This window comes from Entelurus aequoreus, linkage group LG04, assembly GCF_033978785.1.
Source record: "Entelurus aequoreus isolate RoL-2023_Sb linkage group LG04, RoL_Eaeq_v1.1, whole genome shotgun sequence".
Lineage (NCBI taxonomy): Eukaryota > Metazoa > Chordata > Actinopteri > Syngnathiformes > Syngnathidae > Entelurus > Entelurus aequoreus.
The window spans coordinates 8,073,116-8,100,783 of NC_084734.1; the positions used below are offsets into that span (position 1 = coordinate 8,073,116).

General features: G+C 40.2%; 2 protein-coding genes across 3 annotated transcripts in view; both read left to right on the forward strand.

Annotated features, from left to right (window-relative positions):
- Nucleotides 1-27,668, forward strand: part of LOC133648240 (neuronal acetylcholine receptor subunit beta-2-like) — a 438,894-nt gene that overhangs the window by 213,200 nt on the left and 198,026 nt on the right. The window lies entirely within an intron of this gene.
- Nucleotides 1-27,668, forward strand: part of LOC133648235 (E3 ubiquitin-protein ligase RNF38-like) — a 52,941-nt gene that overhangs the window by 20,060 nt on the left and 5,213 nt on the right. The window contains exons 2-11 of one of the 2 annotated variants that reach the window (XM_062044125.1): nt 6,980-7,032; nt 7,155-7,336; nt 17,204-17,606; nt 17,678-17,818; nt 17,902-18,090; nt 21,340-21,501; nt 21,576-21,679; nt 21,765-21,846; nt 26,458-26,579; nt 26,652-26,751. In XM_062044125.1, coding sequence (XP_061900109.1) covers nt 6,980-7,032; nt 7,155-7,336; nt 17,204-17,606; nt 17,678-17,818; nt 17,902-18,090; nt 21,340-21,501; nt 21,576-21,679; nt 21,765-21,846; nt 26,458-26,579; nt 26,652-26,751 — 1,538 coding nt within the window. Of the gene's footprint in view, nt 1-6,979; nt 7,033-7,154; nt 7,337-17,203; nt 17,613-17,677; nt 17,819-17,901; nt 18,091-21,339; nt 21,502-21,575; nt 21,680-21,764; nt 21,847-26,457; nt 26,580-26,651; nt 26,752-27,668 lie in introns of both variants that reach the window. The other variant, XM_062044124.1, reaches the window with a different exon arrangement.

Below are 27,668 nucleotides of genomic sequence, written 5' to 3' on the forward strand. Positions count from 1 at the left end.
CTGCCTCCCTGTCCCCTCTTTGGGCCCCCTTAAGATGGATATCTAGATCTGGTTCTCCACACAAGGCCAATGACCCCAAGTGGGGGTTTAAAAGGGAAGAAGAGGCATCAGGCCGTGTGCAGCCTCCAGTGTCAGCCGTCTCTCCCTCTGTTCTTCACAGCCGCTAGCGGGGCGTCTTTGAGCCGCTACTATCGGCTGACTTCACATGGCCCCGGAGTGGTCTGCAAAGGACAACAAAGGGGTGGGGTTTGCTTTCAGATCTGGAGATCTGTTGTTTCTGGGTAGGCTTGTTGGATGAGGCATACGTGTGGTGGGGGGTGGTGGGGGGGGGGGGGGGGGGAGGAGAGGGGGAGATTTTTTTTTTCTTTTCTTCTTTTTTTTTTTGTGATGAAAGGTTTCTTGGGCCCCGCTTAGGGGAAAGTCTTGTCAGCTGAAGGACGTCTTTTCATGCTGCATGAAAGTATGTGTGCATGTGCTGCGTCCAGATTGCACATGTGTAGTCAGATAAACAGCTGCTTGACCATTGTTCTTCCCCAGTTTTTGACGTTGTTGCTAAAGAGGTTTCATCCCTGTTTGGTTTGCAGAATTAAGCAAAAAAAAAAAAAAAAAAAAGACGCAATGATTTTGACAAAAACAATCTAATTCAAAGACTGTTTGGGCATCATTTTGGATGTGTCAGGACAACAGTGTTCCCAGTAGGGGTGTAACAGTACGTGTATTTGTATCGAACCGTTTCGGTACAGGGGGTTCGGTTCGGAGGTTCCACACGGACATATTAAGAAGCGTAATGCACGTTGTGTAAACAATGCACACAGAGGCACAACACACGGCATGCTAGCAGCTAACGGGTTACGATAGACTGACCATACGTCCTCTTTTCACCGGACATGTCCTCTTTTGCAGAGTTGTCAGGGCAGAGTTTTTAAATGCCTCAAATGTCCGGCATTTTGAGTTAGGGTTGCGTGTATTTTCAATGGACGTTCAGGGTTAAGAAGGGGTTAAAAACAAAACAAATTGTGCGCACAGCAGCATTGGTGAGGGAGGGGCAGAGACAGAGAGAGAGAGAGTTATGATAAACATGCATGCGTCGCCAGGCTCTGCTTTTTATCAATAGATTTATCACATTTAATTTTTTATTATCTACAGCAGGGGTGTCAAAAGTGTGCCCCGGAGGCCATTTGCGGCCCACAGCTAATGTTTTAAAGGCCCACGGCACATTCTAAAAAGACTATTAAAATAAACAAAAAACATAACAAAAGTGAAATAAAAAAGCTTAAAGGTTAAATGTAATTTAGAAAAAGTTGCAATGTTGACTAATAAAACAAAGCTGTTTTTTTTCTTTCAAACTGTCATTGCTCAAAACATAACATTGAATCAAAATCAATATTATGAATTATTGACCTATCCAAGGTTCCCATTACTTCACATCAAATATTCCACTAAGAAAAATATTTTTGGTGGAAGATTTTGCAAATTTGGTAAATAAATAACCCAAAAATGTATATTTTGTTGTTTTCTTACTGTACCGAAAATGAACCCAACCGTGACCTCTAAACCGAGGTACGTACCGAACTGAAATTTTTGTGTACCGTTGCACCCCTAGTTCTTATGAAAACAATATTTGGTAAAAATGGAAGTTCTGTGAATGCACAGCCAAGAAAATCATAGCTTAAACCAGACCTGGCCAAATGAAGCTTTTCAATCTGGCCATACATTCCCAAATCATTGTTTTAGATCTTTAACCTCTTAAGGCCCAAACTGTTTGTTTACATGTTTTTTTTTTTATTTCTCTTTGCTATTTGGGCTTATTGGACCCTAATCAGAATGAAAACTAAGAATCATCTTTTGACATGATGTACTTAGTCCATAAGTACACAAACGTGTACTTCATGTTTAGTGACATGCTAATTCTTATTTTTACACCTTCTCCATTGTATGTTATACTCTTCTGACACCACCAGATGGCAGTATAAGTGTCCACATAAGTGGCCATATGACCCCAATTCAGTAGTGTACACAATTTTGGAAATAAGAGCTAAAAGGTGCTGTTCACGCATGTGGCCACTAAGCCTTTAGGGGGGTTTTTAATTAAGATGGAAAGTGTAGCTGCTATTATGATGTGCAGTCATGCTTTCTAATGACCATAAGTCTTCAACTATACTAAGTATTTCAATAGTTGGAATCTGCGCTTTTGCATGATATATTAGTTACTATGGTAATATAATTAGTTACTATGGTCATCTAATTAGTTACTATGGTCAGTGTTTCCCACACATTCATTTATTTGTGGCGGCCCGCCACGAAAGAATTACGTCCGCCACAAATAACTTTTTATTTATTTATTTTTTTTGGTCCTGTCCAGCTTCTCAGGCAAATCATATAGTTGATGTAGATGCCCATATAGGCTGTTCAGATTTACTTTACAAAAGAGAAGTGTAGGATACTTCTCTTGTTGCCTTATTTGTATTTGACCACTACTGTTTACCGTATTTTCCGCACCATAAGGCGCCCCGTGTTATTAGCCGCACGTTCAATGAACGGCATATTTCAAAACTTTGTTTACCTATTAGCCGCCCCGTGCTATTAGCCGCCCCGTGCTATTAGCCGCACCTACGCTACGCTAAAGGGAATGTCAACAAAACAGTCAGATAGGTCAGTCAAACTTTGATAATATATTACAAACCAGCGTTCTAACAACTCTGTTCACTCCCAAAATGTAATGTGCAATTGTGCAATCACAAAAATAGTAACACTCAAAATAGTGCAGAGCAATAACTCAACGTTGCTCGAACGTTAATGTCACACAACACACAAAATAAACATTTAAAGCTCACTTTCTGAAGTTATTACTCATCCACAAATCCATCGACTTATTCTTCTTCGGTGTGCTTCACTTGTTTTTTGACACCATCTGTGAAGTGGACGGGCATGCAGTCGTAGATCAACAGGGACGTAGCTGCGTGAAAAAAGTCACCCGGTGTCTTCGCGTAAACGTCTATCAACCACTCGCACATCTTTTCTTCATCCATCCATCCCTTCGAGTTAGCTTTTATGATGACGCCGCCTGGAAAGTTCTCTTTTGGCAAGGTCTTCCTTTTGAATATCACCGTGGGTGGAAGTTTCTGGCCGTTAGCATGGCAAGCTAGAACCACGGTGAAGACGACTTCTCATTCCCTGTGGTGCGAATATTCACCGTACGTGTTCCCGTTGTATCCACAGTGCGGTTCACAGGAATATCAAAAGTCAGTGGAACCTTGTACGCGTGTCTCTTAGTAGGAGACATTTTGTGGTCTTTACAGAAACACACAAATGAAATGAAACGTAATATCCGCGCGCTTCTTCTTCTACGGGGGCAGGTGCGGTTGCTTTCAGTAGAAGAAGAAGCGCTTCCTCTTCTATGGGGCGGTTGCTTACCGTAGAAGAAGAAGCGCTTCCTCTTCTACGGGGAAAAAAGATGGCGGCTGTTTACCGTAGTTGCGAGACCTAAACTTTATGAAAATAAATATTAATATTAATCCATATATAAGACGCACCGGGTTATTAGCCGCACTGTCAGCTTTTGAGAAAAATTGTGGTTTTTAGGTGCGGCTTATGGTGCGGAAAATACGGTATTTGTTACTGACTGTGGCAGGACACCTCTGCCTCTGTTTCACTTTATGTTGCTGGTAAATAATATGGTTGTAGTAGTAGGCTAAAGTTAAATTATTTAGTATGTACTAATTAAAGGGGCAGAGCTTTAAGAGACATTTTAGCTTTTATATTTTATAAGATATATTTTTTGTAAGAACCACAATTAATAAATATATTTTAGTGAATAACTTATTGTTCAAATCTGTATATAAATATGTACATAAAGTGTTGTAATTATATTATAAAATGGATGGATGGACGTTTAAAACAAAACTGTTATTAATTAGTAAGTATACATTTTTTGAGCCTTTTTAGAGAAAATCACATCATTGTAGTAAATTATGCAAATTACTCGATGATGTCATGGTGACTACGCCCATAGCCACGCCCCCACCGCCACAGGTATCTTGGCAGTTTATGGGAAACACTGATGGTCATCTAATTAGTTACTATTAGGGTTGGGTATCGTTTGAATTCGAACGATTCCGATACCGATTCCGGTTCTTTGTTTCGATTCCGATTCCTGGCGATCCTCGGTTCCGGTTCTTTTAAGAGGCGGGGTCAAAAAAAAGTTTAGGATATTTTAAATGAGCTAGCTAACCTACAGTCTTTCTGAATGAAATAGTCTGACATTCTCCATCAATTTTAATTCTATTAACTTTTTATGAACTTTACTATAAATTCCTCACAGGGCTGTTTTCAACTAGAATATAAATATATGGGTGGGCGCTTCTTCGTTGGTGCTCAGCGGCTTCTTCTTCCGGTTCGGCGGACATTTTTCTTTTTCTTTTTTCTTTTTCCGGTCGGCGGACTGGGTATCGAAAATAGGAATCGAAATTTAAACTTTTGAACGATACCGGGAGAATCGGAAAGTTAGTCCCGGTTCCAATCGATACTCGATACCCAACCCTAGTTACTATGGTCATCTAAGTCACAGCAGCTCAGACGAGGCACCAAGCAGTGTGGGTGGGGGTGTTTCCAGAGCCTGAAATGTGGGTGTCAGGGACAGACGTGGAAGGAGATTTTTACAACATAGTTCTAAAGCTTTGTGATGTATCAGATTGTAGGTGGGGTTTTCTTTTTTTTTTACCCTTCGTGTTCATATTTCGCTGTTTGTTGCATTTTTGTTGCGTTTCGCTTGATTGTAAAATATAATAATAATGGATTAGATTTATATAGCGCTTTTCTAGATGATCCAAACGCTTCACAGAGAAGTGGGAACCCATCATTTATTCGCTCCACATTCACACCTGGTGGTGGTAAGCTACATTGTAGCCACAGCTGCCCTGGGGTAGACTGACTGAAGCGTGGCTGCCATTTGGCGCCTACGGCCCCTCCGACCACCACCCATCATTCATTCACCAGTGTGAGCGGCACTGGGGGCAAGGGTGAAGTGTCCTGCCCAAGAGGCGGGGAACGAACCTGCAACCCTCAAATTCCTGGCACGGCTGCTCTACCCACCACGCCATGCCACCCCATGTCGATGGACAGGGGGTGTGACGTTCATATGTTGTCAATATTCAGTGTTTTACCCTTCATAGTTAATATTGTAAATCCCACAGTCTTTATTTTCATATGCTGGGTGTCTCATTCAGTAAAAAAATCTAAAATTCCATTCAGTTTTTTAAGGTGTTATGTCATAACGTTTTTGTTGTGAGGTTTTGTATTAGTGTTCCTAAAAATAGATATACCGGCCCCCAGACACATTTTTTTCCTCTAAATTTGGCCTCTCGAGTCAAAATGATTGCCCAGGCCTGGCTTAAACGGTAACGCTGTAGTCTTTTTGATAATAACGTTTTCTGTGGCGCCTTGTTACATTCCAAAAAAAAACAGGTTGTCAAACCAGATAAAAGTGTTAATCTTTTGACTTCGGTCAGGCCTGGGAAATTATTTTGACTCGGGGGCCACATCTAGAGAAAAAATTGTGTCTGGGGGCCAGTATATGTATTTTTAGGAACACTAATACAAAACCTCACAACAAAAACGTTATGACAGACCACCTTTAAAAACGTAATGGAATTTTTCTATGAAGCATAAAACACTGAATATTGACCAAATATGAATGTCACACCCCCTTTCGATCGACACATTTTACAATCAAGTGAAACGCAACAAAAATGCAACAAACCGTGAAATATGAACGCAAAGGGTACAAAATAAACCCACCTACAATCTGATACATCACTAAGCTTTAGAACTTTGTTGTGAAAATCTCCTTCCGCGTCTGTGGAAACGCTCCTCGCCCAACACTGCTTGGTGCCTCGTCTGAGCTGCATTCTAATTAGATGACCATAGTAACTAGTATATCATCCATAAGAGCATGTTCCAACCATTGAAATACTTAGTATAGTTGAAGACTTACGGTCATTAGAAAACATGACTGCACATCATAATGGCAGCTACACTTTTCATCTTAAACATCTAAAAAAAATTACTTGGGAATGTCCGGCGGACCAGATTGAAAAGCTTAACATGTGGCCCCCGGGCCTTAATTTGCCCAGGTCTGACTTGGGTTAACCTAGGTTGCAACAAGCATCTCTCTTCCTTGTTTGAGGACAAGGTGGAAGGTGTTTGTTTTGGCGTGGTTGACTCTAAAACTGGGTCTGTCGGCTTCATCGGGATCATTTAACTATGCATAATGCATGATTCTTACTGACATAATTCACAGGAGGTCTGGTATCCACGTTAATATTCAAATTAGGTGTCAATCTGTAGCAGGCTACAAATAGCAATCTTCTGATTAAGGACCTCCATGATGCATGGATATATCTTCTACATGTTTTTGTTTAAGTTAACAAAACAGTCTTTCCAGGGTGCCAATAGTTCAGCGTTGCTCTCTCAGTTAGCCTTCTGGTAACAGTTAGGACTTACCATGGCTTTGTTGCGTCACACCGCTTTTGACAATTTAGAAAAGATAACTGAGACAAATCACGGAGCGAGCATGCAGACATCCAGCGATGAGTTGAGAGAACTCTCTGAAGAATAAAAATGAGAAGCTTATGCTGGTAGAGTGATGGATGGTCTTCTTGGCACATCAGAGGCCATGAATAATCCCCCGTTTTTTTCCAAAGAGAGCTTCTGCTGCTTTGTTTCAAGCCACTATTGGAAAAGCCTGGAAGACCAAAGAAGCACGACGCTGATTGATTTCGGACGGCCATTTTGTATTTGGACTAACTGTTTCATATTCTTTGGTGATCCTGGACAGGAAAATCACATTGAGTCAAGCAGCTGCTGTGTTTGTGCTGCATCCCTGCTGCTTTGCAGGCGTATGTCCATGTGTCTTGTGATGTTGTTTTTCTCAGCCACATTTTATCTGATTATTTTTCCTCTCTCTCTCTCTGGCCTGCAGGAGGAGTGCTACATTTCCATGCAGATAATGTGTTCAGTGAGGATCGAGACAAAGTAGGCACTGAAACATGATTGACCACTGCCTTGGTTTACTTCTGCTTTGAAAAGTATTTTGTCATCCCCCCCTTACCATCCATCCTACCACCGCCCCTTCCCCTTTTCACCACTTTGTGCAGATGGAAGACAGCCCAAGCCCAAAAAGGCAGCGCCTTTCCCAGCAGTCCTTTTTAGAGCTAAGCTCGGCCCCTCCTTCCACCCCGTCCTCTCCCATTCGCCCCTGGGAGCTTCCTCCCACTCGCAGACCACATACCCACTACGCACCGGAGAGATGTCACACGCCTGTGCGGAACCGACGAAGGTAAGCGTACGTACACACTTCACCAATAATTTGTCTTCAAAAGTTCCAACTTCATAAATCATTCAGTCCTTATGTGTGGCTAGGGATGATGTTTGATAAGAAATTATCGAGTTCGAGCCCATTATCGATTCTCTTATCGAATCCAGATAGGTTGTTGTATATGGAAAAAAACACATTATTAGGTTTAACAAAAGCTCACTTTTATTTTATAAGAAAAAAATAAATATTGACTGTTGTTACCCCCCTAAAAAAATCAAATAAAATAAATAAATATTGACTGTTGTTACCCATGGTATGGTATTTTTTTTTTTTTTGCCATAAAAAAAATACAATCATGTGTGCTTACGGACTGTATCCCTTGCAGACTGTATTGATCTATATTTATATATAATGTAGGAACCAGAATATTAATAACAGAAAGAAACAACCCTTTTGTGTGAATGAGTATAAATGGGGCAGGGAGTTTTTTTGGGTTGGTACACTAATTGTAAGTGTATCTTGTGTTTTTTATGTTGATTTAATTTAAAAAAAACAAACAAAAAAACGTTTTTTTTTTAAATTTCTTGTGCGGCCCGGTACCAATCGATCCACGGACCGGTACCGGGCCACGGCTGGTGTAGGCTACAATAACGTTAACGTTATCAGAAACATACAAAATGGCTAACGTTAGACTATGCTTAGGTAACGTTCGTCCAGCTAACATTACTGCAATCCTGGATTGACATACGAGGTAACATTATTTTAGCCTAAAGGCTACGAGTGAGCAGATCTGGAAATTAACCGGCAACAGTTAACTTTAGTTACTCACCAGCACTGTCACTGGAATTGCCGCTGCAGGTTGAGGAGGGGCGTGCTTCGTCGCTGCGTCTTCACGACACCTCTCTCTAACCTTCAGGTTATGTGCAGCCTGAACATGTTTCAACATGCTTGTTTTACTTACCCCCCTTACATGATAACGAAGCCTGGCAATAATTGCAGATAGCCGTTTCGTCTTCGTATTTTTTTGTAAAATGAAGCCATGCCTTGAGGCGTTTTTTCCGGTCCATTGTTGTTGCTGCTTTCTGTATCTGCCACCTAATGACTGAGCTACGTCATTTCCTGGGACGTGCCACAGGGCATTTCCTAGTAAAAAAAAAAAAAAAAGGGATTCGTTCCCAGGGAATCGAATAAAGAACCAACTCTTTTTCTTTACTATAGTGGCCTCGATAACGGGACCCGGTTCTCAAAAAGGGATTCAAGTCCATGGAATCAGTTCTTTTCTTATCGAACAATCGTCTCTTTTGTGTGTGTTTTGAACGGTGAAAAACTGTTAGTAACTACGGCTAACAATGCAGGTAATGGGATTTGTTCTATTTCGCCTATAAAGTCCTCCAAAAACTTCCAACAACAATTCATATACATGCTGTGAGTATGTATATAATGTAGTAACAAGCACATTCATGATAGCATGTAATATTTACTAGGGGTGTAGCGGTACGTGTATTTGTATTGAACCGTTTTGGTACGGGGGGTTCGGTTCGGAGGTGTACCGAACGAGTTTCCACATGGACATATTAAGTAGCGTACCGCACGTTGTGTAAACAATGCACACCGAGGCACAACACACGGCATGCTAGCAGCGACCAGGCTACGACAACATATAAAAGCCAGAGGTGGAAGACCCTCCTGCCTCGTTAAGATCTCCCGTTTGGGAACATTTCGGCTCGAGGTGTGATACAACAATGGAGGACGGATATTTGCCCACATTGTTCAGCAGCTGTTTCTGACAACCCATTTGAAGCGTCACCACCGCATTCAAGCAGCCTCTCTTCGGCGAGTCAGGCAGGGCTAAATCAATAACAAATGTTTTTATAGCAGCAGATTTAAGACCATATTGCATTAAAAACTATATTTTGACCCACTTCTATGGTGGAAGAACAATAAGCCCATATATCCTCTTACTGCCAAGTTAGCCAGGCTGGGGGGGGGGGAAGAAAAGTTAATCTGAGGCTGAGTTGACTTGAAACTGTTTAATGTTGCACTTTTTATATGTAGAAGAAAAGTTTTGTAATTTTATTTAATCTGAGCAACAATTTGAGGCAGTTGAATGTTGATTAACGTGGACCCCGACTTAAACAAGTTGAAAAACTTATTGGGGTGTTACGGTTTAGTGGTCAATTGTATGGAATATGTACTGTACTGTGCAATCTACTAATAAAAGTCTCAATCAATCAAAAAAAAGCACTTTATATGTAGAAAAGTTTTGTTAAGAAACCATTCTGAGCCTTATCTTATTTACTTTTTATTTTATATATGTTGACCACATTAACCCTGGCAATGGACCCTGTGTGTGTATATGTATGTTATGCCATTGTTTACACATTTGCTAAATAAATAACCAAAAAATGTATATTTTGTTGTTTTCTTACTGAACCGAACCATGACCTCTAAACCGAGGTACGTACCGAACCGAAATTTGTGTGTACTGTTACACCCCTAATATTTACAGTATTTTGGTCATTCTAAGCCAGGGGTCACCAACCTTTTTGAAACCAAGAGCTACTTCTTGGGTACTGATTAATGCGAAGGGCTACCAGTTTGATACACACTTAAATAAATTGCCAGAAATAGCCAATTTGCTCGATTTACCTTTAACTCTTTTATTATTAATAATTAATGATATTTACACTTAATTGAACGGTTTAAAAGAGGAGAAAATACGAAAAAAAATGACAATTAAATTTTGAAACATAGTTTATCTTCAATTTCGACTCTTTAAAATTCAAAATTCAACCGAAAAAAAGAAGAGAAAAACTAGCTAATTTGAATCTTTTTGAAAAAATAAAAAAAAGAATTTATGGAACATCATTAGTAATTTTTCCTGATTAAGATTAATTTTAGAATTTTGATGACATGTTTTAAATAGGTTCAAATCCAATCTGCACTTTGTTAGAATATATAACAAATTGGACCAAGCTATATTTCTAACAAAGACAAATCATTATTTCTTCTATATTTTCCAGAACAAAAATTTTAAAAGAAATTCAAAAGACTTTGAAATAAGATTTAAATTTGATTCTACAGATTTTCTAGATTTGCCAGAATAATTTTTTTGAATTTTAAAGAAATATTTCACAAATATTCTTCGTCGAAAAAACAGAAGCTAAAATGAAGAATTAAATTAAAAAGTATTTATTATTCTTTACAATAACAATTTTTTTTTACTTGAACATTGATTTAAATTGTCAGGAAAGAAGAGGAAGGAATTTAAAAGGTAAAAAGGTATATGTGTTTAAAAATCCTAAAATCATTTTTAAAGTTGAATTTTTTTCTCTAAAATTGTCTTTCTGAAAGTTATAAGAAGCAAAGTAAAAAAATTAATGAAATTATTTAAACAAGTGAAGACCAAGTCTTTAAAATATTTTCTTGGATTTTCAAATTCTATTTGAGTTTTGTCTCTCTTAGAATTAAAAATGTCGGGCAAAGCGAGACCAGCTTGCTAGTAAATAAATACAATTTAAAAAATTGAGGCAGCTCACTGGTAAGTGCTGCTATTTGAGCTATTTTTAGAACAGGCCAGCGGGCTACTCATCTGGTTATTACGGGCTACCTGGTGCCCGCGGGCACCACGTTGGTGACCCCTGTTCTAAGCATTACCGGAGATTTCCCCGGCGCATTGATTTCACAGCGCGCAAAGCAACGAACGCTACTTCTATCAACGACGGCTACTACAAGTCATGGCAGACGACTGCTGATGATCCAGAGCTAGGGCTGTCAAAGTTAACACGTTCACTATTAGTTTTTATGTTTTTTTGTTTGCACTGCGATTAACGCGCACGTGTGCGTCCTTTTTGGCCCTCCGTCCATTCCGTAGAGTGGAAAAATGTAATGGCGTTCACTTGCTGTTGAGCCACAAGCGGGAAAATAGCTAGCAGAAATGCACAAAGAAAAGGGTACATAATGGAAAGCCATTACAAGTCGTTACCCTGACAAGACTATTTTATTTTCATTCACCGCCAGACTACATCATTGCGTTCTGAAACACGCTTTGCTGTTTGCAGCAAAGAGGATTAAAAACATAAAATGTAGATTGTTACTTGGTTTTAGTAAGATGGGGTAAAAGCTCAGCAGAAAGGAAAGACAGAGGCAGGAAGTCTTTAATCTTTATTCTTGTCAAATGTCAAACCACCTCTTCTCAAACCAATTTCCGGGGACGGCGTGGCGAAGTTAGTAGAGTGGCTGTGCCAGCAATCGGAGGGTTGCTGGTTACTGGGGTTCAATCCCCACCTTCTACCATCCTAGTCATGTCCGTTGTGTCCTTAGGCAAGACACTTCACCCTTGCTCCTGATGGCTGCTGGTTAGCGCCTTGCATGGCAGCTCCCACCATCAGTGTGTGAATGTGGAAATACTGTCAAAGCGCTTTGAGTACCTTGAAGGTAGAAAAGCGCTATACAAGTATAACCCATTTATCATTTATCATTATAATAACAGCGTTACACGAAGTACGGAGAAAAAATAAAAAAATCTCTTAATTTACGATCATGCATTGATTCTCAAAGATATTTTGTAAAGTAATCTGTGGTATTTCTACCTAAATAAATGCTTGTACATCAGTTGAGGAAAATAAGGTGGCAGATTGAAAAAAATGATAATAAATGATAAATGGGTTGTACTTGTATAGCACTTTTCTACCTTCAAGGTACTCAAAGCTCTTTGACACTATTTCCACATTCACCCATTCACACACACATTCACACACTGATGGCGGGAGCTGCCATGCAAGGTGCTAACCAGCAGCCATCAGGAGCAAGGGTGAAGTGTCTTGCCCAAGGACACAACGGACGTGACTAGGATGGTAGAAGGTGGGGATTGAACCCCAGTAACCAGCAACCCTCCAATCCAATCCACTTTATTTATATAGCACATTTACACAAGAAGAATGTTTCCAAAGTGCTGCACAGCCATGTTAAAAACAATATTATGCCACACCAATGACTGAATAAAAACAAAGAATAAATGAATAGAAAACCAATACAGAGACAATATAAAAAAGAAATATGATTAAAAACGATTTTAAAGGGTGAAACCAATTAAAACAGTAAAATAGACATCAAAATTTATAAAAAAAACACAGAGGACAATAGAGGACCACACAACTCACGTAGTGTTAAAAGCCAAAGAATAAAAGTGGGTCTTAAGACGAGACTTAAAACACTCCACTGTGGAAGCAGTTTGAACATGGAGGGGCAGAGTGTTCCAGAGCTTAGGGCCGACCACAGAGAAGGCCCTGTCTCCCCTGGTTTTAAGTCTCGTCCTGGGCACCACGAGCTGGAGCTGGCTCTCGGACCTCAGAGCGCGCGCAGGAGTGTACATTTGGATGAGGTCCGAGATATACTGAGGTGCCAGTCCATGTAAAGCTTTAAAAACAAACAGCAAGGATTTAAAATCAATTCTAAAATGAACAGGGAGCCAGTGCAAACTCCGAAGAATTGGGGTTATATGCTGGCGTTTCCTGGCCCCTGTTAAAAGTCGTGCTGCCGCGTTCTGGACTAACTGCAACCGGGAGAGAGCTTTTTGGCTAATGCCAGCATAAAGTGCATTGCAGTAGTCCAGGCCACTTGAAATAAAAGCATGCACGACTTGTTCAAAAAGGTTAAAAGATAAAAATGGTTTTACCTTTGCTAAAAGACGAAGATGATAAAAACACGATTTTAAAACGCCATTGACTTGTTTGTCAAATTTAAAATCGCTGTCTATAGTGACGCCAAGGCTGGTGACTTTGGGACGCACATAATTTTGCAATGGTCCCAAGTCAGTGAGGGCCGGACCAAAAACTGAAATTTCCGTTTTTCCCTCATTCATTATTAAAAAATTCTGGGCTAACCAAGCCTTGACATCACATAGACAGTTGAGAAGGCGTGTCAGGGGGCCGTGGCCTTTTGAAATTGGCATATCAATTTGGCAGTCATCTGCATAAAAGTGATAAGACACTCCATGTTTCTTAAAAATCTCTCCAAGAGGGAGAATGCCAAATTCTTCTCCGATTGCTGGCACGGCCACTCTACCAACTTCGCCACGCCGCCCCTATAAATAAGTTGTTTATTATTTTATAACATGCTCTGTTTGATAGTCCTCGATCACAGAATGTTTCGTAGGCTGTATATTACACTTTATTGTTAATAGAGAAGGTGAAGACGTCATGCAGCAAAACAAATACAATGCATAATGTACAGAATTTCAGAAGCATTTATTCTTTACCAAACAATCTTTTGACAATCAAACAATGATCATAACAATTCACATTTTGTTATTAATGCGTGAAATTTGTATATAAACACGGTGTAGTTCCTCCTCTGAATGCAAGTGCTCCTAGAGCAGGAATACAAATTCTGTATTCCTACAAAATCTGGCAAGACATAATTTTTTTGTCATTAAAAGCGTGTTAATGTCCATTTTATGTTGAGCTGTTTAAAAAAGCGTGTTTTAATAAAACATTTCATTAAAACGAACTAATTGTCGAGTCATGGTATTAAAAACGTGATAATGATCTGTCTAGGGCAGTGGTTCTTAACCTGAGTTCGATGGAACCCTAGGGGTTTGGTGAGTCGGCCTCACGGGTACGGCGGAGGTCAAGACACACCCGACTCATCGTGTAAATGCAAACTTCTCCCTATCGGCGTATTACGGATACGGCAACAGCAGAAGTCACACTGATTTGCAGGTGTGTAATTTGTTGTGAGTTTATGCACTGTGTTGGTTTTGTTGTTTGAACAAGGTGATATTCATGCACGCTTCATTTTGTGCACCAGTAAAAAAACATGGTAACACTTTAGTATGGGAAACATATTCACCATTAATTAGTTGTTTGTTAACATGCAAATTAGTAACATATTGGCTCTTAACTAGTCATTAAGTACTTATTATTGCCTTATTCGGCATGACCTTATTATAACCCTTACCCTAACCCTAACCAAATAACTCTAAATTAAGTCTTTATTACTTAGAATATGTTCCTCTAGTGTCCAAATAACTCTAAATTAAGTCTTTATTACTTAGAATATGTTCCTCTAGTGTCCAAATAACTCTAAATTGTCTTTGTTACTTAGAATATGTTCCCCTAGTGTCCAAATAACTCTAAATTAAGTCTTTGTTACTTAGAATATGTTCCCCTAATGTCCAAATAACTCTAAATTAAGTCTTTGTTACTTAGAATGTTCCCCTAGTGTCCAAATAACTCTAAATTAAGTCTTTATTACTTAGAATATGTTCCTCTAGTGTCCAAATAACTCTAAATTGTCTTTGTTACTTAGGTTATGTTCCCCTAGTGTCCAAATAACTCTAAATTAAGTCTGTTACTTAGAATATGTTCCCCTAGTGTCCAAATAACTCTAAATTAAGTCTTTGTTACTTAGAATATGTTCCCCTAGTGTCCAAATAACTCTAAATTAAGTCTTTGTTACTTAGAATATGTTCCCCTAGTGTCCAAATAACTCTAAATTAAGTCTTTGTTACTTAGAATGTTCCCCTAGTGTCCAAATAACTCTAAATTAAGTCTTTGTTACTTAGAATGTTCCCCTAGTGTCCAAATAACTCTAAATTAAGTCTTTGTTACTTAGAATATGTTCCCCTAGTGTCCAAATAACTCTAAATGTAGTCTTTGTTACTTAGAATATGTTCCGCTAGTGTCCAAATAACTCAAAATTAAGTCTTTGTTACTTAGAATGTGTTCCCCTAGTGTCCAAATAACTCTAAATTAAGTCTTTGTTACTTAGAATATGTTCCCCTAGTGTCCAAATAACTCTAAATTAAGTCTTTGTTACTTAGAATATGTTCCCCTAGTGTCCAAATAACTCTAAATTAAGTCTTTGTTACTTAGAATATGTTCCCCTAGTGTCCAAATAACTCTATATTAAGTCTTTGTTACTTAGAATATGTTCCCCATTCTAAAGTGTTACCAAAAACATATAACTTTGTCTTGAATTTGAAAAAAATGTTTTTTTATTTTTCACTAAAGAAAGGTTCGGTGAATGTGCATATGAATCTGGTGGGGTTCGGTACCTCCAACAAGGTTAAGAACCACTGGTCTAAGGTAAATTTATTAATGATGAACAATATATCTTATCTGCAAGTAATATTGTTGCCTTTGCACAAGTCAGTGTTTAGTTTTGTATATAAATCAACACAGAATCAGTATTTTGGAGCAATATTCACAGACTTTAGTATTTGCCTTGTTAGCTTCCTGTTGCAGGTGAGCGATGATGATGATTATGATGATGATGATGATGATTATGATGACGGTGGGCTCCGTGACCGAGGTCAAGAATCGCCTTTACAAACCTTTACAGTTTTTGGAAGACGTGGCAGAATTTCCAGCAGAGCACCGTATTGTTAAAGAGTGGAAGCCGGTAGATTGCTGCCCAGAAAGTGTGGATGCCTTTCTAATGATGCGTCCCCCAAATGCAAGTCTTGGCATGCAGGAAGCATTAATGCATTATTGCAGCTCAATGATTTTTTGCATACATCATGCAACGCGCGTTGGCGAGATAAGCCGGTGAAGTGTCCCGCCCTGCTCAGGGGGTGGGACCATGGTGTCGATAGCGGCTGGTTGTGAGGCTGAAGAGAGAGAGAGGCGTGTTCCGGGGTTAAAATGCGTGCCTGTTGGCGGGTCTGTTATTCACTCTCTGGGTGGGGTGTCACTGATGTCACGTTACCTTATTTTTGTCCAAATATTTTCACAATCGTCCTGTAGGGTCCGTTTCCAGTGAGGGTTGGACTCCGCCAAGGCTGCCCTTTGTCACCGATTCTGTTCATAACTTCTATGGACAGAATTTCTAGGCCCAGTCAGGGCGTTGAGGGGATCCGGTTTGGTGGCTGCAGGATTAGGTCTCTGCTTTTTGCAGATGATGTGGTCCTGATGGCTTCATCCGGCCAGGATCTTCAGCTCTCACTGGATCGGTTCGCAGCCGAGTGTGAAGCGACTGGGATGAGAATCAGCACCTCCATGGTATCTCGCCCGGAAAAGAGTGGAGTGCCATCTCCGGGTTGGGGAGGAGATCTTGCCCCAAGTAGAGGAGTTCAAGTACCTCTGAGTCTTGTTCACGAGTGAGGGAAGAGTGGATGGTGAGATCGACAGGCGGATCGGTGCGGCGTCTTCAGTAATGCGGACGCTGTATCGATCCGTTGTGGTGAAAAGGAGCTGAGCCGGAAGGCAAAGCTCTCAATTTACCGGTCGATCTACATTCCCATCCTCACCTATGGTCATGAGCTTTGGGTTATGACCGAAAGGACAAGATCACGGGTACAAGCGGCCCAAATGAGTTTCCTCCGCCGGGTGGCGGGTCTCTCCCTTAGAGATAGGGTGAGAAGCTCTGTCGTCCGGGAGGAACTCAAAGTAAAGCCACTGCTTCTCCACATGAAGAGGAGCCAGATGAGGTGATTCGGGCATCTGCTCAGGATGCCACCCGAACGCCTCCCTAGGGAGGTGCTTAGGGCACGTCCGACCGGCAGGAGGCCAAGGGGAAGACCCAGGACACATTGGGAAGACTGTCTCCCGGCTGGCCTGGGAACGCCTCGGGATCCCCCGGGAGGAGCTGGACAAAGTGGCTAGGAAGGGGGAAGTCTGGGCTTCTCTGCTTAGGCTGCTGCCCCTGCGACCCGACCTCGGATAAGTGGAAGAAAATGGATGGATGGATGGACCTGTAGGGTTCCAAAGATCGACTGGTCGATCACGATCGACGGGTTGGCGACACCTGGGGTCAGGGGTTTTTCATCGTCATATTTGGAATCAATCAAAATATAGTTGACTGTCTGGTTAGATATTTTGTTAGCTTTAGTATTTTCAATATAAAGAGCAACGGCAGCTCATTGTGCAAACTCCTTTTCCTCAGCCCTCAAATGCGGCGCCCTCGCGGCCGAAGAGAGCGCCTGACGCGCCACCCCCACACACACAGCCATCACCACCACCCCCACCACCATTACAACAGCAACAACAACCATCACCAGCACCATCACCACCTGCACGCCCACCATGGCGGCCTGCCATCAGTAGGCCACCAGGATGAGAACTACCGCCACCAAGCCCCGCCTCAGGGCTACCAACCCTACGGCCAGCAGAGCCCCAGAGGGCCGGGGATGGAGGAGCGCCAAGGTTACCATCCCCCGAACCCCTCCCCCAGGCCTCTTCATCCCTCGTCAAACCTGTCGCCACGTCTCCTGCACCCTACGGCACATCCGCAGCAACCCCACCCGTCGCAGCAGCAGAACGGCGGTGTGCTGGAACTCCAAGAGCAGGTGAACGTAAGTTGTGTGGTGCCCTGTTTAGCCGCTTAAAATGGCCGACAAAGCTCACTCTCCTTTATTAGGGTTCAGCTCCGGTTTCATACCCCGTGTCTCTCTCGGGGGCTCCACCTGGCCTGCCGCCTCGTTCAGCCTCGCAACAAATCCCAGCATGCTCTGTAGTCTTCAGCGGACAGCATTACCCCGTCTGCAGCGTCCCTCCTCCTGTGAGTTTTGGTGTAAGAAATGTATTCCGGCTAAATGTACACAATGTTTACGTCATATTGAATTGTTCTCTGCTGTCCCTTAGGTGTTGCAGACGTGCTCCGTGCAGCACCTTCCTATTCCCTACCCCTTCCCCTCTCTGCTGTCCAGTGACCCCACCTTCCTCCTCCCTCCTCCCCACCTCCCTCATCCTCCCACACACCTTTCCCACCATGCACCTCACCTGCCGCAACCTGGCCAGTTTGGAGCCTACACGACACAGCAGGCCCGATCAGTGAGTGATTTGGATTGTTGACACCTTGTGTGAAACCTTTTTCTCTCCAGGAAGCCACGTGACCACCCACAATTTAGAGAAGCAAACCTATTCAAGTTTCTTTTAGTCTTATTTTATTATGTCTTTATCGAGGGGTGTAACGGTACACAAAAATTTCGGTTCGGTACGTACCTCGGTTTAGAGGTCACGGTTCGGTTCATTTTCGGTACAGTAAAAACAACAAAATATAAAATTTTTTGGTTATTTCTTTACCAAATTTGCAAAATCTTCCACCAAAAATATTTTTCTTAGTGAAATATTTGATGTGAAGTAATGGGAACCTTGGATAGGTCAATAATTCATAATAACATTGATTTTGATTCAATATTATGTTTTGAGCAATGACAGTTTGAAAGAAAAAAAAACAGCTTTGTTTTATTAGTCAACATTGCAACTTTTTCTAAATTACATTTAACCTTTAAGCTTTTTTGTTTCACTTTTGTTATGTTTTTGTTTATTTCAATAGTATTTTTAGAATGTGCCGTGGGCCTTTAAAACATTAGCTGTGGGCCGCAAATGGCCTCCGGGGCACACTTTTGACACCCCTGCTATAGATAATAAAAAATTAAATGTGATAAATCTATGGATAAAAAGCAGAGCCTGGCGACGCATGCGCGTTTATCATAACTCTCTCTCTCTCTCTCTCTCTCTGTCTCTGCCCCTCCCTCACCAATGCTGCTGGGCGCACAGTTTGTTTTGTTTTTAACCCCTTCTTAACCCTGAACATACATTGAAAATACACGCAGCCCTAACTCAAAATGTCGGACATTTGAGGCATTTAAGAAACTCCGCCCTGACAGCTTCACAAAAGAGGACATGTCCGGTCAAAAGAGGACGTATGGTCAGTCTATCCTAGCCCGTTAGCTGCTAGCATGCCGTGTGTTGTGCCTCGGTGTGCATTGTTTACACAACGTGCGTTACGCTACTTAATATGTCCGTGTGGAAACTCGTTCGGTACACCTCCAAACGGAACCGGAACCCCTGTACCGAAACGGTTCAATACAAATACCGTATTTTTCGGAGTATAAGTCGCACCGGCCGAAAATGCATAATAAAGAAGGAAAAAAACATACAAGTCGCACTGGAGTATAAGTCGCATTTTTTGGGGAAATGTATTTGATAAAAGCCAACACCAAGAATATACATTTGAAAGGCAATTTAAAATGTCTAAAGAATAGTGAACAGGCTGAATAAGTGTACGTTATATGAGGCATAAATAACCAACTGAGAACGTGCTTGGTATGTTAACGTAACATATTATGGTAAGAGTCATTCAAATAACTATAACATATAGAACATGCTATACGTTTACCAAACAATCTGTCACTCCTAATCGCTAAATCCCATGAAATCTTATACGTCTAGTCTCTTACGTGAATGAGCTAAATAATATTATTTGATATTTTACGTTAACGTGTTAATAATTTCACACATAAGTCGCTCCTGAGTGTAAGTCGCACCCCCGGCCAATTTATGAAAAAAACTGCGACTTATGGTCCGAAAAATACCGTACTACCGTTTTTTGCGTTAAAATTCTGTTGACTGAGCTGCCAGTTATTGACTGTAGAATTGTTGTTTTTAACGGTGTATTACTGTAAATGGAAAGGCGGTACATTTGTTTTTACGGTAGAAAAACTGGCAGCCCAAAAAAATAGAACTTGTACTGTTTTTCCCTTAAAAATATCATGTTGTAAAAACCAATGTACCGTATTTTTCGGACTATAAGTTGCAGTTTTTTTTCATCAAAATGATGTGTACAGTCTCGAATAATCTGCACAGACCGATGGTACCTTTTAGAATAACCTGACAGAGTCAAGCCCTTGTCACCTCTCTATAGTAATCATGATGCTATTTTCTCTTGGCCAGCATCAAAAATGTACAGGTATGTGTTAGACAGCACTGTTTTTATGGACTGATGTTTAGAACAATGGCAAAGTTCATGGATCTCATTGACAATATGAGCATGTCAATTGTAGAGATGCACAAGTTGGAAAAGTCTTTCGGACAAATAGGAATAGAAACATGCAATTTAAAACATTTGTATGCACGTACAACACTTAAGACCTTCAGTATACCCTCCTCCAACCTCAGAGAACAAAGCTACGAACAATGGGAGACCGGGCTTTCTGCTCCGCCGCTCCCAGTCTGTGGAAAGCTCTCCCTGACCACCTGAGGACACCACAGACTGTGGATGCTTTTAAAAAAGGCTTAAAAACCCTTCTTTTTCAAAAAGCCTTTTTTTTTTTAGATAAATGCATACTAGTTTTAGCTATTTTGCTGTTCTAGTTTTTATTTTTATATCTTTTTATTTTATTTTTTTAATACACTGTAGCACTTTGAGGTTGTTTACTCAAAGTAAAGTGCTTTTTACAAATCAAATCTATTATTATTATTATTATTATTATATCAGTATTAAATGATGGAATGGATTAAGCAAAGAAGTCAAACAATGTATTAATATGATCCACTTCAAGAAACTCTTCAAACTTAGTGTTTACAAAGTACTAAGAAGAAGAACCATGATACACATTCTGAATGTATTCCATCCATTCATTTTATAGATAATCTTATTTATCTCACCATATGAAATATAAATTAATTCACCAATTATTTATTTATAATGTTATTACTTATGGAGTATATTGTGAATAACTTATAATCATAATAATAATAGATTTTATTTTAAAAATAGCACTTTACATTGCGTAAACAACCTCAAAGTGCTACAGTGTATTAAAAAAAATAAAAATAAAGATATAAAAAATTTAAAAAAAATAAAAACTAGAACAGCAAAATAGCTAAAACTAGTATGCATATATCTAAAAAAAAAAGGCTTTTTTTTTTAAAAAGAAGGGTTTTTAAGCCTTTTTTAAAAGCATCCACAGTCTGTGGTGCCCTCAGGTGGTCAGGGAGAGCGTTCCACAGACTGGGAGCAACGGAGCAGAAAGCCCGGTCTCTAACTTGAGAACAGGAAGTGAATGAAAGTGTTGGCAACTGCTATGTAATGAAAAAGGGGTAGGATTAAATAAGCTCTGCTTCTTCCTACTCCTTTTTGAACATGTTGAATAGAGGAACTGGAAATTGTGATGCATCATGTCGTATGCACGCATGTTCCAAATAAACACAAACTCAACTCTGCTTATACGCTTAGAACCAGTATTCTTCATAATTCTATGAATGGATGTTCAATGTATTCTTTGCCTCCTGTAGCCATTACAGAGGATAGAGAACGACGTGGAGCTGCTGGGAGAACACCTGTCTTTGGGCGCGGGGCTCCACTACCCCCCTGCCACCCACCCAGCCCTCACCCCACACTCCACTCAGCTCCACTTCCTCTCCCATGAGCCCCTGCCTCAGGAGTTCTTTGGAGTGGTGAGTTCCACAAACAAGTTGTTTACCTCAGCTAAAAGCCAGTAAATGTCAACAAACTCTTGTGCGTCTTCTAGTCCTACCCGAACTTCATCTCTCGCCGTCTGGCCGGGCGACGGTACCGCTCGCAGCAGCCACTACCCCCTTCGCCTTACCACCCCAGCCTCCTGCCTTACTTCCTGTGAGTGGATCACCAGAAAGACCAGCCTGATTAAAATATAAACACTCATATCTAGACATAGAACCTTGTGCCTTTCTCTTGGTAGATCCATGCTGCCAGTCCAGCCCACTGGTCCTGCAATCAGTCTGGAGTTGGATGTGGAAGATGGAGAGGTTGAAAATTATGAGGTCAGTGCTTGTTAAACCTTAAATATTGAAAGTACAAAACTTGGGTAAAAAGACACAAGGGAACATTTAAGTAGTGCAATGCTCTGTCTACCAAAATACAGCCTGAAAAATATGTGTTGAAACTGTTAGCAAGTTTTGGGCAAATACATGACATGCATTCAAGTAAACCTTTTAAAAATGTTCCTGCATGACATTCTGACAATAAACATATCAATCAATCAATCAATGTTTACTTATATAGCCCTAAATCACGAGGGTCTCAAGCCACAACGTAATATTGTGAGAGTCCAGTCCATAGTGGATCTAACATAGTAGTGTGAGAGTCCAGTCCATAGTGGATCTAACATAATAGTGTGAGAGTCCAGTCCATAGTGGATCTAACATAATAGTGAGAGTCCAGTCCATAGTGGATCTAACATAATAGTGTGAGAGTCCCGTCCATAGTGGATCTAACATAATATTGTGAGAGTCCAGACCATAGTGGATCTAACATAATATTGTGAGAGTCCAGTCCATAGTGGATCTAACATAATAGTGTGAGAGTCCAGTCCATAGTGCATCTAACATAATATTGTGAGAGTCCAGTCCATAGTGCATCTAACATAATATTGTGAGAGTCCAGTCCGTAGTGGATCTAACATAATAGTGTGAGAGTCCAGTCGATAGTGGATCTAACATAATAGTGTGAGTCCAGTCGATAGTGGATCTAACATAATAGTGTGAGAGTCCAGTCCATAGTAGATCTAACGTAATATTGTGAGAGTCCAGTCCATAGTAGATCTAACGTAATATTGTGAGAGTCCAGTCCGTAGTGGATCTAATATAATATTGAGAGAGTCCAGTCCGTAGTAGATCTAACATAATATTGTGAGAGTCCAGTCGATAGTGGATCTAACAAAATAGTGTGAGAGTCCAGTCCATAGTGGATCTAACATAATAGTGTGAGTCCAGTCCATTGTGGATCTAACATAATAGTGTGAGAGTCCAGTCCATAGTGCATCTAACATAATAGTGTGAGAGTCCAGTCCATAGTAGATCTAACGTAATATTGTGAGAGTCCAGTCCATAGTGGATCTAACATAATAGTGTGAGAGTCCAGTCCATAGTGGATCTAACATAATATTGTGAGAGTCCAGTCCATAGTGGATCTAACATAATATTGTGAGTGTCCAGTCCATAGTAGATCTAACGTAATAGTGTGAGAGTCCAGTCCATAGTGGATCTAATATAATATTGAGAGAGTCCAGTCCGTAGTAGATCTAACATAATATTGTGAGAGTCCAGTCCATAGTGGATCTAACATAATAGTGTGAGAGTCCAGTCCATAGTGGATCTAACATAATAGTGTGAGAGTCCAGTCCATAGTGGATCTAACATAATATTGTGAGAGTCCAGTCCATAGGGGATCTAACATAATAGTGTGAGAGTCCAGTCCATAGTGGATCTAACATAATATTGTGAGTGTCCAGTCCATAGTAGATCTAACGTAATAGTGTGAGAGTCCAGTCCATAGTGGATCTAATATAATATTGAGAGAGTCCAGTCCGTAGTAGATCTAACATAATATTGTGAGAGTCCAGTCCATAGTGGATCTAACATAATAGTGTGAGAGTCCAGTCCATAGTGGATCTAACATAATAGTGTGAGAGTCCAGTCCATAGTGGATCTAACATAATATTGTGAGAGTCCAGTCCATAGTGCAGGAGTCACCAACGCGGTGCCCGCGGGCACGAGGTAGCCCATAAGGACCAGATGAGTAGCCCGCTGGCCTCTTCTAAAAATAGCTCAAATAGCAGCACTTACCAGTGAGCTGCCTCTATTTTTTAAATTGTATTTATTTACTAGCAAGCTGGTCTCGCTTTGCCCGACATTTTTAATTCTAAGAGAGACAAAACTCAAATAGAATTTGAAAATCCAAGAAAATATTTTAAAGACTTGGTCTTCACTTGTTTAAATAAATTCATTATTTTTTTTACTTTGCTTCTTATAACTTTCAGAAAGACAATTTTAGAGAAAAAATACAACCTTAAAAATGATTTTAGGATTTTTAAACACATATACCTTTTTACCTTTTAAATTCCTTCCTCTTCTTTTGTGACAATTTAAATCAATGTTCAAGTAACATTTTTTTTTATTATTGTAAAGAATAATAAATACATTTTAATTTAATTCTTCATTTTAGCTTCTGTTTTTTTGACGAAGAATATTTGTGAAATATTTCTTCAAACTTATTATGATTAAAATTAAAAAAAATAATTCTGGCAAATCTAGAAAATCTGTAGAATCAAATTTAAATCTTATTTCAAAGTCTTTTGAATTTCTTAAAAAAAAATTTTTTTGGAAAATCTAGAAGAAATAATGATTTGTCTTTGTTAGAAATATAGCTTGATCCAATTTGTTTTATATTCTAACAAAGTGCAGATTGGATTCGAACCTATTTAAAACATGTCATCAAAATTCTAAAATTAATCTTAATCAGGAAAAATTACTAATGATGTTCCATAAATTATTTTTTTAATTTTTTCAAAAAGATTTGAATTAGCTAGTGTAAGGAGGGGATAGTAGTTCTTTTAGAGTTGGGACACGATGGACAGATTCCGGCCAGAGAATCCTTTAATCATCTTTATTGCTGAAAGGTAGATGTGAATGTGTGTGGTTTTGTGTGTGGTATTTAGTCGTCAACGCACACAAGGCTGGCTGCCACCACTGATTGAAACCGGCTATTTGACAAAGACGTGCTTTAAAGGGGAAATGACGTCACAGATTGACCTATCAATTTAAAGGCATAGGAACATTACAAAACTGGTTAAAGGCACACAATAGGCTTTCGTACAGCTAGTTTTTGTCTCCTTTTTTTCGGTTGAATTTTGAATTTTAAAGAGTCGAAATTGAAGATAAACTATGTTTCAAAATGTAATTGTCATTTTTTTTCATGTTTTCTCCTCTTTTAAACCGTTCAATTAAGTGTAAATATAATTAATTATTAATAATAACAGAGTTAAAGGTAAATTGAGCAAATTGGCTATTTCTGGCAATTTATTTAAGTGTGTATCAAACTGGTAGCCCTTCGCATTAATCAGTACCCAAGAAGTAGCTCTTGGTTTCAAAAAGGTTGGTGACCCCTGCCATAGTGGATCTAACATAATATTGTGAGTGTCCAGTCCATAGTAGATCTAACGTAATAGTGTGAGAGTCCAGTCCATAGTGGATCTAATATAATATTGAGAGAGTCCAGTCCGTAGTAGATCTAACATAATATTGTGAGAGTCCAGTCCATAGTGGATCTAACATAATAGTGTGAGAGTCCAGTCCATAGTGGATCTAACATAATAGTGTGAGAGTCCAGTCCATAGTGGATCTAACATAATATTGTGAGAGTCCAGTCCATAGTGGATCTAACATAATATTGTGTGAGTCCAGTCCATAGTGGATCTAACATAATATTGTGAGAGTCCAGTCCATAGTGGATCTAACATAATAGTGTGAGAGTCCAGCCCATAGTGGATCTAACATAATAGTGTGAGAGTCCAGTCCATAGTGGATCTAACATAATAGTGTGAGAGTCCAGTCCATAGTGGATCTAACATAATAGTGTGAGAGTCCAGTCCATAGTGGATCTAACATAATAGTGTGAGAGTCCAGTCCATAGTGGATCTAACATAATAGTGTGAGAGTCCAGTCCATAGTGGATCTAACATAATAGTGTGAGAGTCCAGTCCATAGTGGATCTAACATAATAGTGTGAGAGTCCAGTCCATAGTGGATCTAACATAATATTGTGAGAGTCCAGTCCATAGTGGATCTAACATAATATTGTGAGAGTCCAGTCCATAGTGGATCTAACATAATATTGTGAGAGTCCAGTCCATAGTGGATCTAACATAATAGTGTGAGAGTTCAGTCCATAGTGGATCTAACATAATATTGTGAGAGTCCAGTCCATAGGGGATCTAACATAATAGTGTGAGAGTCCAGTCCATAGTGGATCTAACATAATAGTGTGAGAGTCCAGTCCATAGTGGATCTAACATAATAGTGTGAGAGTTCAGTCCATAGTGGATCTAACGTAGCGTGAGAGTCCAGTCCATAGTGGATCTAACATAATAGTGTGTGAACACTACTAAGGTTGTAAATACTGTATAGAGTAGGCTAACCCATGTGGTTCCTGTGGATGGGAACATAATTACTGTAGTGACTAAATAACAGTTACTGAAACACACAGTGATTCATTTGGATGAATCTATGTCAACTCTGTTGATCATTTTTCAATTTTTTTTTTGCTATTTTTTGCATGTTCAATTGCTGAAAAACCAGGACTTTAAGGGGTGGGGGTAGTCCCCCCTTGTCCTTGCTCCCCAGACACCTGGCTTATTTTCAGTCTTCTTCATTAAGTTCAAATCACATGCCTGCTAGTAACGAGCCACTTCACATTCTTCACATTCTTCCAACGGAGTTGCAACGATGGGAACAGTGACTAATTAAATGAATCGTTACTGGGAAAAAAAAGCTACTAGCAAACTGTATATGTCACAACATATTTTAGGTTGTCCTCCATCCCTAGTCCCTAAGTGAACTGAATTGTACCTTGATGCTATCGATCTTCTGCCGCAGGCTCTCCTTAATCTCGCTGAGCGTCTCGGTGAGGCCAAACTGCGAGGTCTGACCAAGGGCGACATCGAGCAGCTTCCTTCTTATCGCTTCAACCCAAATAACCACCAGTCGGAACAAACACTGTAAGTGACCATGGCACACGTAACATGTCCACATGTAGGCGCTCTGTGTTGCTAAATCCGCTTGTCTTCCAGCTGCGTGGTGTGTATGAGTGACTTTGAGTCTCGACAACTGCTGCGAGTTCTCCCCTGCAGCCACGAGTTCCACGGCAAGTGTGTGGACAAGTGGCTGAGGGTAAGTGCTGGGTGGTACAACATACACCATCCCAATCCTAACTGGCAGGCAATAATGTAGCGTTTGGTCCTGCATGCTGCGTTACAATTTGAAATTTACCGTATTTTTCGGATTATAAGGCGCACTTAAAATCCTTACATATCCTCAAAAATCGACAGTGCGCCTTAATACCTGGTGCGCCTAATGTACGGAATAATTCTGGTTGTACTTAGTGACCTCGAAGCAATTTTATTTGGTACATGGGGTAATGATAAGTGTGACCAGTAGATGGCAGTCACACATAAGAGATACGTGTAGACTACAATATGACTCAAGTAAACAACACCAACATTTTGAATGTTCCATTAAAAATAAAGAACATTACACACGGCGCTCCAAAATTTGTCAAACTGTTTTAGTATGGCTGTCAGGTTCAAACACTGATGACATCTATTAAACAGACAAAGAAGCAAGGAATTGAACAGAGACAGAATGAAATTTGGCTCAATTGAGGAGAAACGTCTGGGCTGTACTCTTGTGCAGTCTCCCACCACGCTCTGACGAAAGATTGTACGCCTCCTCTTTTATTTGGACTTTCCCTGATTACATGGCAACGGCTGTTTCTAAGGGAGGGGGGTCGTAAACAGCCATCGCCTTTGGTTACAAAACAGTTCAAAGAAAAGGTCGTAAAAAAGTTCAAAGAAAAGGTGCCTGGAGGGGAGTCAGGCCCTGCTTCCTCTCCGCTTTGTAGATCTCGGGTCAAGACAAAATCTTCCTGTGGATTACAATTGAAGAAAGAAACCGACGCCTTCATGTCGCTTCCCATCGTACACAGTGGAGTTTTACAAGCCTTCTGCTTGGTAGGATCAAAGACAGCTTTTGTCTGCTCGCCAGGCGAGCTGAACTCAATGTAACACAAAGTTTTGTGATAACTTAGA